Source organism: Cebus imitator, unplaced genomic scaffold (assembly GCF_001604975.1).
Source record: "Cebus imitator isolate Cc_AM_T3 unplaced genomic scaffold, Cebus_imitator-1.0 Scaffold45, whole genome shotgun sequence".
NCBI lineage: Eukaryota > Metazoa > Chordata > Mammalia > Primates > Cebidae > Cebus > Cebus imitator.
In genome coordinates, this window is record NW_016107360.1 from 7974351 (window position 1) to 7987715 (window position 13365).

Genomic DNA, 13365 nt, shown 5'->3' on the forward strand with positions numbered 1-13365 from the left:
AAATCTGTTTTAGTTCTTTGTAGATTCTGGTTATTAACCCTTTGTCAGATGGGTAGATTGCAGAAATTTTTTTCCCATTCTGTTGGTTGCCGATTCACTCTGTGGTTTCTTTTGCTAGTACGGAAGCTCTGAATTTTAATTAGATCCCATTTGTCTATCTTGGCTAATTTTTATTGCCATTGCTTTTGGTGTTTTAGTCATGAAGTCCTTGCCTATGCCTAGTTCTTGGACAGTTTTGCCTATGTTTTCTTCTAGTGTTTTTATGTTGTTAGGTTTCATGTTTAAATCTTTAGTCCATCTAGAGTTAATTTTAGTGTAAGCTGACAGGTAGGCGTCCACTTTCTGCTTTCTGCACATTGCTAGCCAGTTTTCCCAACACCATTTATTAAACATGGAGTCCTTTCCCCATTGCTTGTTTTTGCCAGGTTGGTCAAAGATCAGATGGTTGTAGATGTGTGGTGTTTCTTCTAGGGCCTCTGTTCTGTTCCATTGGTCTATGTCTCTGCTTTGGTACCAGTACGACGCTCTTTTGATTACTGTAGGTTTGTAGTATAGTTTGAAGTCCAGCAGTGTGATGCCTCCGGCTTTGTTCTTTTTGCTTAGGATTGTTTTGGCTATGTAGGCTCTCTTGTGATTCCATATGAAGTTTAAAGTGGTTTTCTCCAGTTCTGTGAAGGTCATTGGTAGCTTGATGGGGATAGCGTTCAATCTATAGATTACTTTGGGCAATGACCCTGCTTTCTTTTAAGGGTTTGGCTTTTCTCCTTATCAGTGTAGCTGAACACTTTAAATAAAAAATAGATGCCAGCCAGGTGCAGCGGCTCACACCTATAATCCTAGCCCTTTGGGGGACTGAGGCAGGAGGATCACTTGAGTCCAGGAGTTTGAGACCAACTTGGGTAACATAAGGAGACCCTGGCTCCTACAAAAAAAAAAAAAAAAAAAAAAAAAAAAAAAGAGGCTGGGTGCGGTGGCTCATGCCTGTAATCTCAGCACTTTGGGAAGCCGAGGTGGGTGGATCACGAGGTCAAGAGATTGAGACCATCCTGGCCAACGTGGTGAAACCCCATCTCTACTAAAAATACAAAAATTAGCTGGATGTGGTGGTGCGCACCTGTAGTCCCAGCTACTCAGGAGGCTGAGGCAGGAGAATTGCTTGAACTCGGGATGTGGAGGTTGCAGATCGTACCACTTAACTCCAGCCTGGTGACAGAGTGAGACTCTGTCTTAAAAAAAAAAGGCTGGTCTCAGTGGCTCATATCTGTAGTTCCAGCACTTTAGGAGGCCCAGGCAGGTAGATCATTTGAGGTAGGTGGTAGGTGCCTGTAGTCCCAGCTACTTGGGAGGCTGAAACACAAGAATTGCTTGAACCCAGGAGGTAGAGTTACAGTGAGCTGAGATTGCACAACTGCACTGCAGCCTAGGCAGCAGAGTGAGACTCTGTCTCAGAACAAAAAAAGACTCCACAAATATTTTAGGAGAATAATTTTTGATAGGGTCTTCCTCTGTCACCCAGGCTAGAGTACAGTGGTGTAGAATGCTCTGTATCTAATTTACACATATATGGCGTTCCAACAAGAGTGGAATACACATTTTTTGAGAGTCTATGGAGGCGGGGTGTGGTGGATCACGCCTGTAATCCTAGCACTTTGGGAGGCTGAGGCATCCAGATCGTTTGAGGTCAGGAGTTCAAGACCAGCCTGGCTAAAAAAGTGAAATCTCAGCTCTACTAAAAATACAAAAATTAGCTGGATGTGGGTTGCACATGCCTGTAGTCCCACCTACTCAGGAAGCTGAGGTATGAGAATTGCTTGAGCTGGAGGCAGAGGTTTCAGTGAGCTGAGATTGTGGCACTGCACTCCAGCCTGGGTGACAGAGTGAGACCCTGTTTCAATAAATAAATAGTCCATGGAGGCTGGGTGTGGTGGCTTACTCCTATAATCCTAGCCCTTTGGGAGGCCAAGGCAGGCAGATTGCTTGAGAACAGGAGTTTCAGACTAGCTTGGGTAACATGGTAAAACCTCATCTCTACAAAAAATACAAAAATTAGTTGGGCATGGTGGTGTATGCCTGTAGTGCCAGCAACTGGGGAGGCTGAGGTGGGAGAGTCTGTTGGGAGCAGGAGGTTGAGGCTGCAATGAGCCATGAGCATGCTGCTGCACTCCAGCCTAGGTGACAGAGCAAGACCCTATGTCCAAAAAAGAAAAAAAAAAAGTCCATAGAATACTTACCAAAGTAGACCTTGTTCTGGGCCATAAAACAAACCTCAGAAACTTAAAAGAATTTAAATCATACCGAATATATTCTCTGACCATCATGTAGAAACCAATAATGGAAAGATAATAGGAAAATCTCTAATAGTTGGAAACTGGACAACATGCTTCTAAATGATGAATCAAAGAAGAAATCTCAAGGGAAATAAATACAAATAATGCAACATAAAAATTGTGGGACACAGCTAAAACAGTGCTGAGAGGGAAATTTAGATTTATGCCCTAAGTGCATAAATCAGAAAAGAGGAAAAGTCTCAAATCCATAATCTAAGCTATGTAGAGAACCTAGAAAAAGAAAAGCAAACTAGACCCAAAGCAAGCAGAAAAAAAGGAAATGAAGAGCAGAAATCAATGAAGTTGAAAACAGAAAAACAGTAGAGAAAATCAATGAAACAAAGAGTAAAAAAAAAAAAAAAAAAGAAAAAAGAAAAAAAAGGACAAACTTCTAAGACTGAAAACAAAAAAGACACAAATTACCAACATCAGGAATGAAAAAATGAGTATCACAGCAGACCCTGCAGATATCAAAAGGATATAAAGGAATACTGAACAGCTCTATGTGCATAAATTTGGTAACTTGGATGAAATGGATCAGTTTCTCAAAAAACAAATTGCCACAATCCACCAAATATGAAATAGTTAATGTGAATAGTTGTATAACTATTAAGGTAATTTAATTTATAATTTAAAAATTTTCCCCCCAAAAAATCTTTGGCCCAGATGGTTTTGCTAGAGAATTATCTCTGCAGTTTAAAGAAGAATTAGCAGGCCGGGCGCGGTGGCTCAAGCCTGTAATCCCAGCACTTTGGGAGGCCGAGGCGGGTGGATCACGAGGTCAGGAGATCGAGACCATCCTGGTCAACACGGTGAAACCCCGTCTCTACTAAAACTACAAAAAATTAGCTGGGCATGGTGGCGCGTGCCTGTAATCCCAGCTACTCAGGAGGCTGAGGCAGGAGAATTGCCTGAACCCAGGAGGCGGAGGTTGCGGTGAGCCGAGATCGCGCCATTGCACTCCAGCCTGGGTAACATGAGTGAAACTCCGTCTCAAAAAAAAAACAAAAAAACAAAACAAACAAACAAAAAAACAATGAAAACTACAGATCAATAGTCCCCCAAATATAGAGTTGAACATTCTTAAGAAAATATTAGCAAACAGTTCAGCAGCATATAAAAAGAATTAAACATCAAGTAGTTTTTTTCTTTCTTTTTTTTTTTGAGACAGAGTTTTACTCTGTTGCCCAGGCTGGACTGCGGTGGTATAATCTCAGCTCACCGCAACCTCTACCTCCTAGGTTCAAGCGATTCTCCCACTACAGCCTTCCAAGTAGCTGGGATTACAGGTTCCTGTCACCATGCCAAGCTAAGTTCTGCATTTTTAGTAAAGACAGGGTTTCACTATGTTGGCCAGGCTGGTCTCGAACTCCTGACCTCAAGTGATCCATCCACATTGGCCTTCCAAAGTGCTGGGATTACAGGTATGAGCCGTCACGCCTGCCCACAAAGTGGTATTTATTCCAAAGATGCAAATCTGTTCAGTATTTGAAGATCAATCAATGTAATACCATACACCAAATACACAGATCAATGGGAGGGAAGTGAGTTTTACTGTAAAAGGGCAACATGGGGACCCTAGTGGTGATAGAAATATTCTGCATCTTAATTTTTATCAATGTCAGCATTCTGGTTATGATATTGTATACAGTTTTGCAAGATGTTACCATTGTAGGGGAACTGAGCAAAGGATATTGGAATTTTTGTATTTATTATTTCTTACAACTCTTCATAAATCCACAGTTATCTCAAAACAAAAAGTTAATTTAATAATTAAGGAAAAAACATGAAGCCAAACCTGTAAAATGAGTGGTCTTTGTATTCCAGATGTGTTAAAGGAAAGTCAATCTCAGAATTCCTATTAGATATGATATTGATGTAGCTATTTAAAACATAGCCTATTTATGGTGATTTGTATCATTTAGGCAAAAGCATTATTTATCATTTCTTAGGAAAAATTAGGCTTATTTTAGGTACAGAGGTATTCAGTTTGTATTTAATGTTTGATGAAAATATATCTTAGTTCACTCATGTGATTTAAACTGCCTTGCAATCTTAAGAAGAGAAGTAATAAAGTAATTGTTGAATGACATAATTTATTAAGCACCCAGTGGGAGAGGGTAGCTATATTAAAAATACAAAAGATTAAACAATGAATGCACATTTAATCATATAGTTGATGAGGTCTTTGAAAGCACTAATACCTAACAGTGTTCTCTTTGCTATGATATTTAGTTTGTATTTCTTTTGAGGCATTCTTTCTTTACTGCTAGGAGCTTCATAATAAAATTTAACGCTTGGTAACTCACTTCAATAACCAAGAAGCGACTTCTGGCCAGGTGCAGTGACTCATGCCTGTAATCCCAGCACTTTGGGAGGCCAAGGTGGGATCACTTGAGCTCTGGAGTTCAATACCAACCTGGCAACATGGCAAAACCCTGTCTCTACAGAAATTAGTGGGTGTGGTGGCAGGCACCTATAATCCCAGCTACTTGGTTGGCTGAGGTGGGAGGATCACCTGACCCCAGAGCTTGAGGCTGCAATGAGCCGAGATTGCACCACTGCACTGCAGCCTGGGCAATGACAAAGTGAGACCCTATATCCAAAATAAAAGAAAAAAAACGAAGTGATTTCTCAATTTCTTGTTTGTACCATTAAGCTGATGTTTAGTTGTGGTAAAGTATTGACTTGAATTTGAAAAATACTAGTAAGGAAAAGTTTTTGAGTTGTACAGTGTATATTAAACACTTTTGTGTCATTTTGCATTTTACTACAGTTTTATTCCTTTTGTATGTACATAAGAGGTTTATCTTTATTTAGACCTGCTTCTCTACAAAATAGATTTGAGGCAGCTGACATTAAGGGTACAAACCAGAAAACAATATTTAGGTATAAAAAGATAAAATACAACCAGGCCTGGTGTCTCATGCCTGTAATCCCAGCACTTTGGGAGGCTGAGGTGGGTGGATTGCTTGAGCCCAGGAGTTTGAGAATAGCCCAGACAATGTGGCAAAACCCTATCTCTACAAAAATTAGCCCAGCATAGTGGTGCGTGCCTGTTGTCCCAGCTACTTGGCAGGAGGTGGGGAGGGGGCGCTGAGGTGGGAGGAAATCACTTGAATCCAGGGCCTCAAGGCTGCTGCAGTGAGCCATGATTGTGCCATTGCACTCCAGCCTGGGCAATAGAGCAAGACCCTGTCTCCAAAAAAAAAAAAAAAGAAAAAAGGATAAATTAAGAGACATATGACATAAGTAGGGGATCTGCAAGAGTGCAAGAGCATGTGTGCTTATGTTTGTACCAGTCCTATGGCTGGTCGCCCTCAGATTTATTCCTTACCGTGTTTCTCTTCTATTTCTCAAGGAAGAGTGATTTCAGTGGGTAGCATTTTCCAAGTTACCAAATCAGCTGGTTTCTGCCTGGGTTCAGCCAGTGGGAGGTATTGTGAGGAATTTGGAAAATAGGATGAAGGAAAGGTATATTTTTCCCTCCCTCTCTGCTTCAGGTGGGGTCTCTGGCGGTGCCCATGACTGTTTTGTAGTGCCACCTTCTGCCAGACAGCTTGTCTTGGTTCTATTTTTCCACAAGGTGACCTTGGACTTAGCCTCTGGTAAATCACCTCATTCTCCTCTGTTCCATAGTTCAAGGGATGATAGTGGCTTCCTGCTGTGCCTTACGATCACTGATTATGTTTATCATAGTTAGGATCTTTTTATACCCAATATCTTTAGCATATTTAATAGCATTGTGTACCCTTCTTTTGATCTCTGTTTGGTATGAAATCATCAGGTTAGGTCTATGTTTTTATGTGCTTTTATTTTTTCTTAAACTTGATCTTCTCCCAGAATAAAGAAGTTAAAGTAGAAACAGAGCAACCTTAAAGGATTTCATTTTCTAAATTGGAAGCTTCATTTTGATCTCAGTGATGATGATGCCACCTAACAAACATGTGAATTAGGCGTTCAGCAAATGTTCATTTCAAACATTTGTCGAGTGTCTACTGTGTGGTGAAGCACCAACCTGGGTGAGCTGAGAGTAAAGGGATAGATATGATAGGATTTCTATTTTTAAGTTGCTTTTAGGGGTTCAAGGCCTAAGATAGGGAAAGAGTTCTTACTGCTAGCACCTTCAGCGACACAGCTTTATGGGGAAAGTATTATGGATGCACATATAATATTAATACAAGCATATAATTCCCTTAAAGATGTTTTCTCATGACATGTAAACAAAATTGTATTGTGAATATAGAGAAAGGAGGATATTTGGTGTATTTGAAAGAACTCTGAGAAATAAGAGTTTTGTTCTGATATTCAACAAAATGATTTTATATCATGGAGCAAAGTAGATAGACTCTCTTAGTCTCTTTTTTTGTAATATTAAAACAGCTGACTTTAGAAAATTTAAAAGCTCTATATTTAATAATACTTTATAGCATTATAAAATTATCATATAGTTGTTTTTCATTCATTCTGACTTTTTCTTTAATTGCCATTTCCTAACCCTGACTCAAGTGATTAGACCGTACCTTTACAATTCTCACACTTGTTTAGTTCAGACCTCCTAGGGCTTTAGCTTCATTTTGTTAATGTGTTGTGTTAACACTGTCACCTGCCTGCCCATTTTAGGTTGCTGCTGCTTTTAATATTATAAAGGAGGTAATTGCCATGGAAAAGGAGATCCAGTATTTATCATTTAGTCTTACTGCCGAAGGGTTTTAAAAAATATGATTATCTCCTATTTACCAAATACTGTTGCAACTCTTGATTGAAAGGTATTAATAAATAAATGTCCCCTCTCCCAATGTTTTATTTTGAAAATTTTCAACTCTACTGAAAATTTTTAAAAAGTCATATGATAAACATCATAAACTTATAAACATCATAAACTTTCATCTAAATTCACAGTTGGCTAACATTTATTTATGTCTGCTTTTTCTTTTTTTTTGATTCAGAGTCTTGCTGTGTCTCCCAGGCTGGAGTGCAGTGGCGTGATCTTGGCTCACTGCAACCTCCACCTCCCAGGTTCAAGCAGTTCTTTTGCCTCAGCCTCCCAAGGAGCTGAGACTACAGACATGTGCCACCATGCCCAGCTAATTTTTTTGTATTTTTAGTAGAGATGGGGTTTCACCATGTTGGCCAGGCTGGTCTCGAACACCTGACCTCAAGTGATCTACCCTGCCTCGGCCTTCCAAAGTGCTGGGATTACAGATGGTGAGCCACTATGCTCAGCTCTTTTTATAGATAAAAATATCTATGTTTATATCTTTTCGGAACCATCTGAAAGAAGTATGTGTCATTATGTTTAATTCCTGGGTACTTCTTGCTGAAGGACTTTTTTTGTACATTTTTTCTTGTATATTCCACTAAACTAGAATGTTTGATGCCTGAGATGTACTGCTTAGAAAATCTCATTTTTCAATAAGACTTCCTCCAAATCGTTTTCCCCTCACTTTATGTTACATTTCTATTTTTTTGATAAGTATTTTTTGTTCACGGTCTATCACAACCACTACTATAGTACTACCCCTTTCTGATACTTTTTCCCCCCACTTCTAAATAATTGTAAAATATCTATAATGTAAAATTTGCAGTTAAAATAACTTTTAAGGCCGGGGTGGGGGCTCACGCCTGTAATCCCAGCACTTTGGGAGGCTGAGGTGGGTGGATCACCTGAAGTCAGGAATGTGAGACCAGAGACCAGCCTGGCAAATATGGTGAAACCCTGTCTCTACTAAAAATACAAAAAATTAGCTGTGTGTGGTGGCACACGCCTGTAATCCTAGCTACTTAGGAGGCTGAGGCGGGAAAATCCCTTGAACCTGGGAGATGGAGATTGCAGTGAGCCAAAATTGTGCCAGTGCACTCCAGCCTGGTGACAGAGTGAGAGTCCGTCTCAAAAAAAAAATTTTTTTTTAAATATGCAGTTCATTGATATTCATTATATTAACAGTGTTGTGCAACCATCACTACTGTATCTTTCCAAAACTTGTACCCCCTCAAACAAGAAATCTGTAACATTGCTGGGCATGGTGGCTTATGCTTGTAATCGCAGCACTTTGGGAGGCTGAGGCCTGCTGATTATGAGGTCAGGAGTTCGAGGCCAGCCTGGCCAATATAGTGAAACCCTATATCTACTAAAAATACAAAAATTGGCTGTGCATGTGGCATATGCCTGTAGTCCCAGCTACTCTGGAGGCTTAGGCGGGAGAGTCGCTTGAACCCAGGAGGCAGAGGTTGTGGTGAGCCGAGATCGCACCACTGTACTCCAGCCTGGGCAACAGAGTGAGACTCGTCTCAAAAAAAAAAAAAAAAGCTGTAATATTTAAGCAACATATCTTTCTTCCCTCCTTCCCCTGGTTCTTGATATAACCTCTAGTCTACTTTCCGTCTGTATTCTATATAAGTGGAATTGTACAATATTTGATGTTTTCTTTCTGGCTTATTTCACTCAGCATAACGTTTTTAGGGTTTATTGTGTTGTAGCATGTATCAGAAGGTTATTTCTTTTTCTGGCTGAATGATATTCTGTTGTGTTTACATATATACACATTTTGTTTATCTGTTTATCTGTTGATGGACACTTGGGTTGTTTCCACCTTTTGACTATTGTGAATAAAGCAGAAATGAACATTGGTGTATAAGTATCCCTCTGAGCTCTGTGTCCTTGCTTTTGATTTTTTTTTTATAATATGCCTAGGAGTGGAGTTCCTGGGTCATATGGCAATTTTATGTTTAAGTTTTATAGGAACTGACAAACTCTTTTCCACAGCATCTGCACCATTTTATATTCCTACCACTAATGTACGAGAGTTTCCATTTCTCCACATCCTCCCCAACACTTAACTTTCTATTTCTTTGATGTTAGCATCCTGGTAGGTGTGAAGTGGTATTTTATTGAGTTTTGGCTTGTATTTCTGTAGTGGCAGTGATACTGAACATTTTTTTCATGTACTTATTGGACATTTGCATATATATATGTATATATATATGTGTATATATATATGTGTGTGTGTGTGTATATATATATATATATATATATATATATATATTTTTTTTTTTTTTTTTTTTTATAATTTTTTGTTTGTTTTTTTTTTTTTATATATATATTTTTATATTTTTTTTTTTTTTTTTTTTTGAGACAGAATTTTGCTCTTGTTGTCCAGGCTGGAGTGCAATGGCGCGATCTCAGCTCACTGCAACTTCTGCCTCCCAGGTTCAAGTGATTCTCCTGCCTTAGTCTCCCTAGTAGCTGGGTTTACAGACATGCGTCGCCATGCCTGGCTAATTTTGTAGTTTTAGTAAAGATGAGGTTTCTTCTTGTTGGTCAGGCTGGTCTTGAACTCCTAACTTCAGGTGATCCACCCACCTCAGCCTCCCCAAGTCCTGGGATTACAGGCATGAGCCACCGTGCCAGGCTGCATATCTTCTTTAGAGAAGAGTCTATTCAAGTCCTTCGCCCGTTTAAAAAATTGATTTGTCTTTTTGTTCATGAATTGTAAGAGATCTTTATATATTCTGGATCATAGATCTTTATCACATATATGGTTTGCAAATGTTTTCTCTCATTCTATAGGTTGTCTTTTCATTTTCTTGATTAATGTCCTTTTATGCACAAAAAGTTTTAAATGTCAGTGAAGTCCAGTTTATCTATTTTCTCTTTTGTTGCTTGTGCTTTTCTGATAGAACCATCAGCACATTTATCAGTTGTTAGATGATTTCTCCCTGGTGACCCAGATTAGGGCTTGAGCTGATTTTTTGGTCCAGAATCAACAGAAATAACAGTGTTTGTTGTCACTAACGGAGTACCTAATATATGCTAGATGATTTTGGGAAACCTGAGAAAGAGAATTCTAAGGCAGAAATGCCTCATAATTTTATTCTTGTCAAGTAAAGTTTACTAAAACTCCATAATGTTACAAAGAGGTTGGAAGATACTGTCTTCCCCACCATTTTTCTGGAGGAAATTTAAGTCAGAACTACTGCTAGTATCCTACTGCACTCAACAGGTTCCTGGCATTTGCACTGGACCCTAGGCTCCCCCACAATTCCACCCTGTGGATGTTCCCGATTTCTGCATTTCATGGACTCTTACTTAGCTAGCTTTTTACTTTATCTGTTTAGTCCATAGTATTTTTTATAAACTTCTTAAGAAACTCAAGGGAAACCAGTTACTCACAGTGGGACTAACATTTTGAATCAGACTTTAAAATCCATTATCTCCTACTAGAAAAGTGAGAGTTTCCCCCACATTTACAACTCTGAAATTCGTTTTGGAAGCTCTGTAAATGATGCTGTTGATTTAAAAATTATGGCTGGGAGTGGTGGGCTCCGCCTGTAATCCTAGCACTTTGGCGGGGAGGCCCAGGAGGACAGATCACCTGAGGTCAGGAGTTCGAGACCAGCCTGACCAACATGGTGCAACCCTGTCTCCACTAAAAATACAAAAATTAGCCGGGCATGGTGGTTCATGCCTGTAATCCCAGCTCCCCAGGAGGCTGAGGCAGGAGAATCGCTGGAACCCAGGAGGCGGAGGCTGCAGTGAACTGAGATCATGCCACTGCACTTCTGCTTGTGACACAGAGGAAGACTCCCTCTCAAAAAAAAAAAGAAAAAAAAAAAATTTAGGCTTTTCCTATTTGTAGTGTGAATGTGTTCTCTCTAGTATATTTTCTCTCCAATGGCCCAGTGCTTGTTCACTTTTTTCCTTCACACTGTAAAAGCACCATAATTAAGAGCTCTATTAATGTTTATTTTATTCTGACTTTTTTCCTCTAGCGGATCTGAAAAGAACAATTGCCGTCCTTCTGGATGACATTTTGCAACGATTGGTGAAGCTGGAGAACAAAGTTGACTATATTGTTGTGAACGGCTCAGCAACCAACACCACCAATGGTACTAGTGGGAATTTGGTGCCAGTAACCACAAATAAAAGAACGAATGCCTCAGGCAGCATCAGATAGCAGTTGAAGATCACCTTGTGCTGCTCCATCCGCTGTGGATTATATCCTATGGCAGAAAAGCTTTATAAGCGCTGGCTAGGACAGAGTAATATTTTACAATAAAATCTCTACACATTTTCAAGGAGTATGCTGGATTCATGGAACTCTAATTCTGTACATAAAAATTTTAAAGTTATTTGTTTGTTTTCAGGCAAGTCTCTTCAATGCTGTACTATGTCCTTAAAGGGAATTTGGTACCTTGATGTAGTAAGCAGGTAGGTGAGTTTTGTATAAATCTTTTGTGTTTGAGGTCAAGCTAAAACAAAAACACTGAAAGACATGGATTTATTTCTATAACATATTTATTTAAGTATATAACATGTTTCTTGGACAAGTGGAGAATATTTAATCATTCTGTCATTTGTTCTCAGTAGATGTAACTATTAAACTAAGGCTATTTGAAAATGTCCTTCCTTGTACTATATTTTGTTATTCCAGTTGTGAGCAGAGAAAGGAAATATAGTGTTGAAAATAATGTTTTGAAATCATGACCCAAAGAATGTATTCATTTGCACTATCCTTTGAAATAACTGAAGGTTAATTACTGTATATTTTTAAAAATTACATTTATAAGAGCATAATCTTGAAATGGGTAGCAGCCACTGTCCATTACCTTTCGTTAACATTGGGGCAATTTAATAACAGCATTAAAATAGTTGTAAACTCTAATCTCATACTTAAATTTTTCTCATATATATATTCTGAAGAATAAAATATTTTTCTGGTAAGATTTAACAGTAACTAAAGTATTCATGATTTTTCACATACATGAATGTTCATTTAAAAGTTTAACACTTTGCGTGTCTATGCTATCAGGAAAGCACATTATTTCCATATTTGGGTTAATTTTGCTTTTATTATATTGGTCCGAGAGGAAGGGACTTGGGAGACTGGAACTCTTGAGGACTTTAGCCAGATGTATATAATAAAAGTACTTTAGTGCTGCATTAAATTGCTGGGAAAATGTTAACATTATATTGTATAAGAGTATCCTGCTTTAAGAAATTTTGAATTTGTATAACAGAAACATTATATATTCATTTTATATAATGGCCACTTAAAATAATTAAGAACATTTAAAATATAAACTATGAAGATTGACTGTCTTTTCAGGAAAAAAGCTACTGTATATATAGCACAGGAAATCCTAATCTTGGTAATTCTAGTATAAAACAAATTATACTTTTATTTAAATTTCCCTTGTAGCAAATCTAATTGTCACATGGTGCCCTATATTTCATAGTATTTATTCTCTATAATAACTGCTTAAGTGCAGCTAGCTTCTAGATTTAGACTGTATAGAATTTAGTTTTAGATATTGTATTGTTCATTATTACAATATGCTACCACATGTAGCAATAATTATAATATTTTGTTAAAATAAATACGTGAAAATATTGTTTCATGAAAGACAGATTTCCAAATCTCTGTTCTCTTCTCTGTACTCTCTACCATTATGTGAAGAAATTAATTATATACCATTGCCAGGTAGAAGTTTGGAATAATTGTTTAGTCTCTCCTATTAGATGTGGACATTTTCGTTTTTTGTTTTTTTTCAGGGATGAAATAAAATATATTATTTCTACTTACAAAACATTACAGGCTTTTTTCTTTCATGTTGGTTGTACATTTAATAAATTATGAATGGTTAAAAGGAGTCTTAAGAAAATTTTGGTTTCGTTTCAATTCCTGATAACTTTTTCAAAAGAGAAAAATGGAAGGTTACCCTATAGTGCCTCTTATTTGATACCTAGGATAGGAGAGTCTGATGCAGAGATAGAATGGAGAGCTGAGGCTTGACTTCTTAAAAATCACTGTTGATTTTCAAGTGATGCCCTCTGTGCTAATGTCCAAATTAAGATTAACTGAAGGTATAAATACTAAGGCTTGACAGTTAATCTTAGTTAATTTGGACATTAGCACAGAGGGCATCACTAAAGGTACTAAAAACTTGCAAACTTGTATCAGGGTGTCTTTGGGTTTACTTTAAGCAAATATATGAATTAAAAAGTAATTTAAACATTATTTCAGGTAGTTAATGA

The 13365-nt window shown here is 38.0% G+C and overlaps 1 protein-coding gene across 1 annotated transcript in view; it reads left to right on the forward strand.

Annotated features, from left to right (window-relative positions):
• CCDC126 (coiled-coil domain containing 126) overlaps positions 1 to 12919 on the forward strand; it is a 46520-nt gene extending 33601 nt beyond the window's left edge. The window contains exon 3 of the mRNA XM_017526994.2: positions 11100 to 12919. Within this exon, the coding sequence (XP_017382483.1) occupies positions 11100 to 11284 (185 nt within the window). The 3' untranslated portion in view covers positions 11285 to 12919. The remainder of the gene's footprint in view (positions 1 to 11099) is intronic.
• The last annotated feature ends 446 nt before the right edge of the window (positions 12920 to 13365 follow it).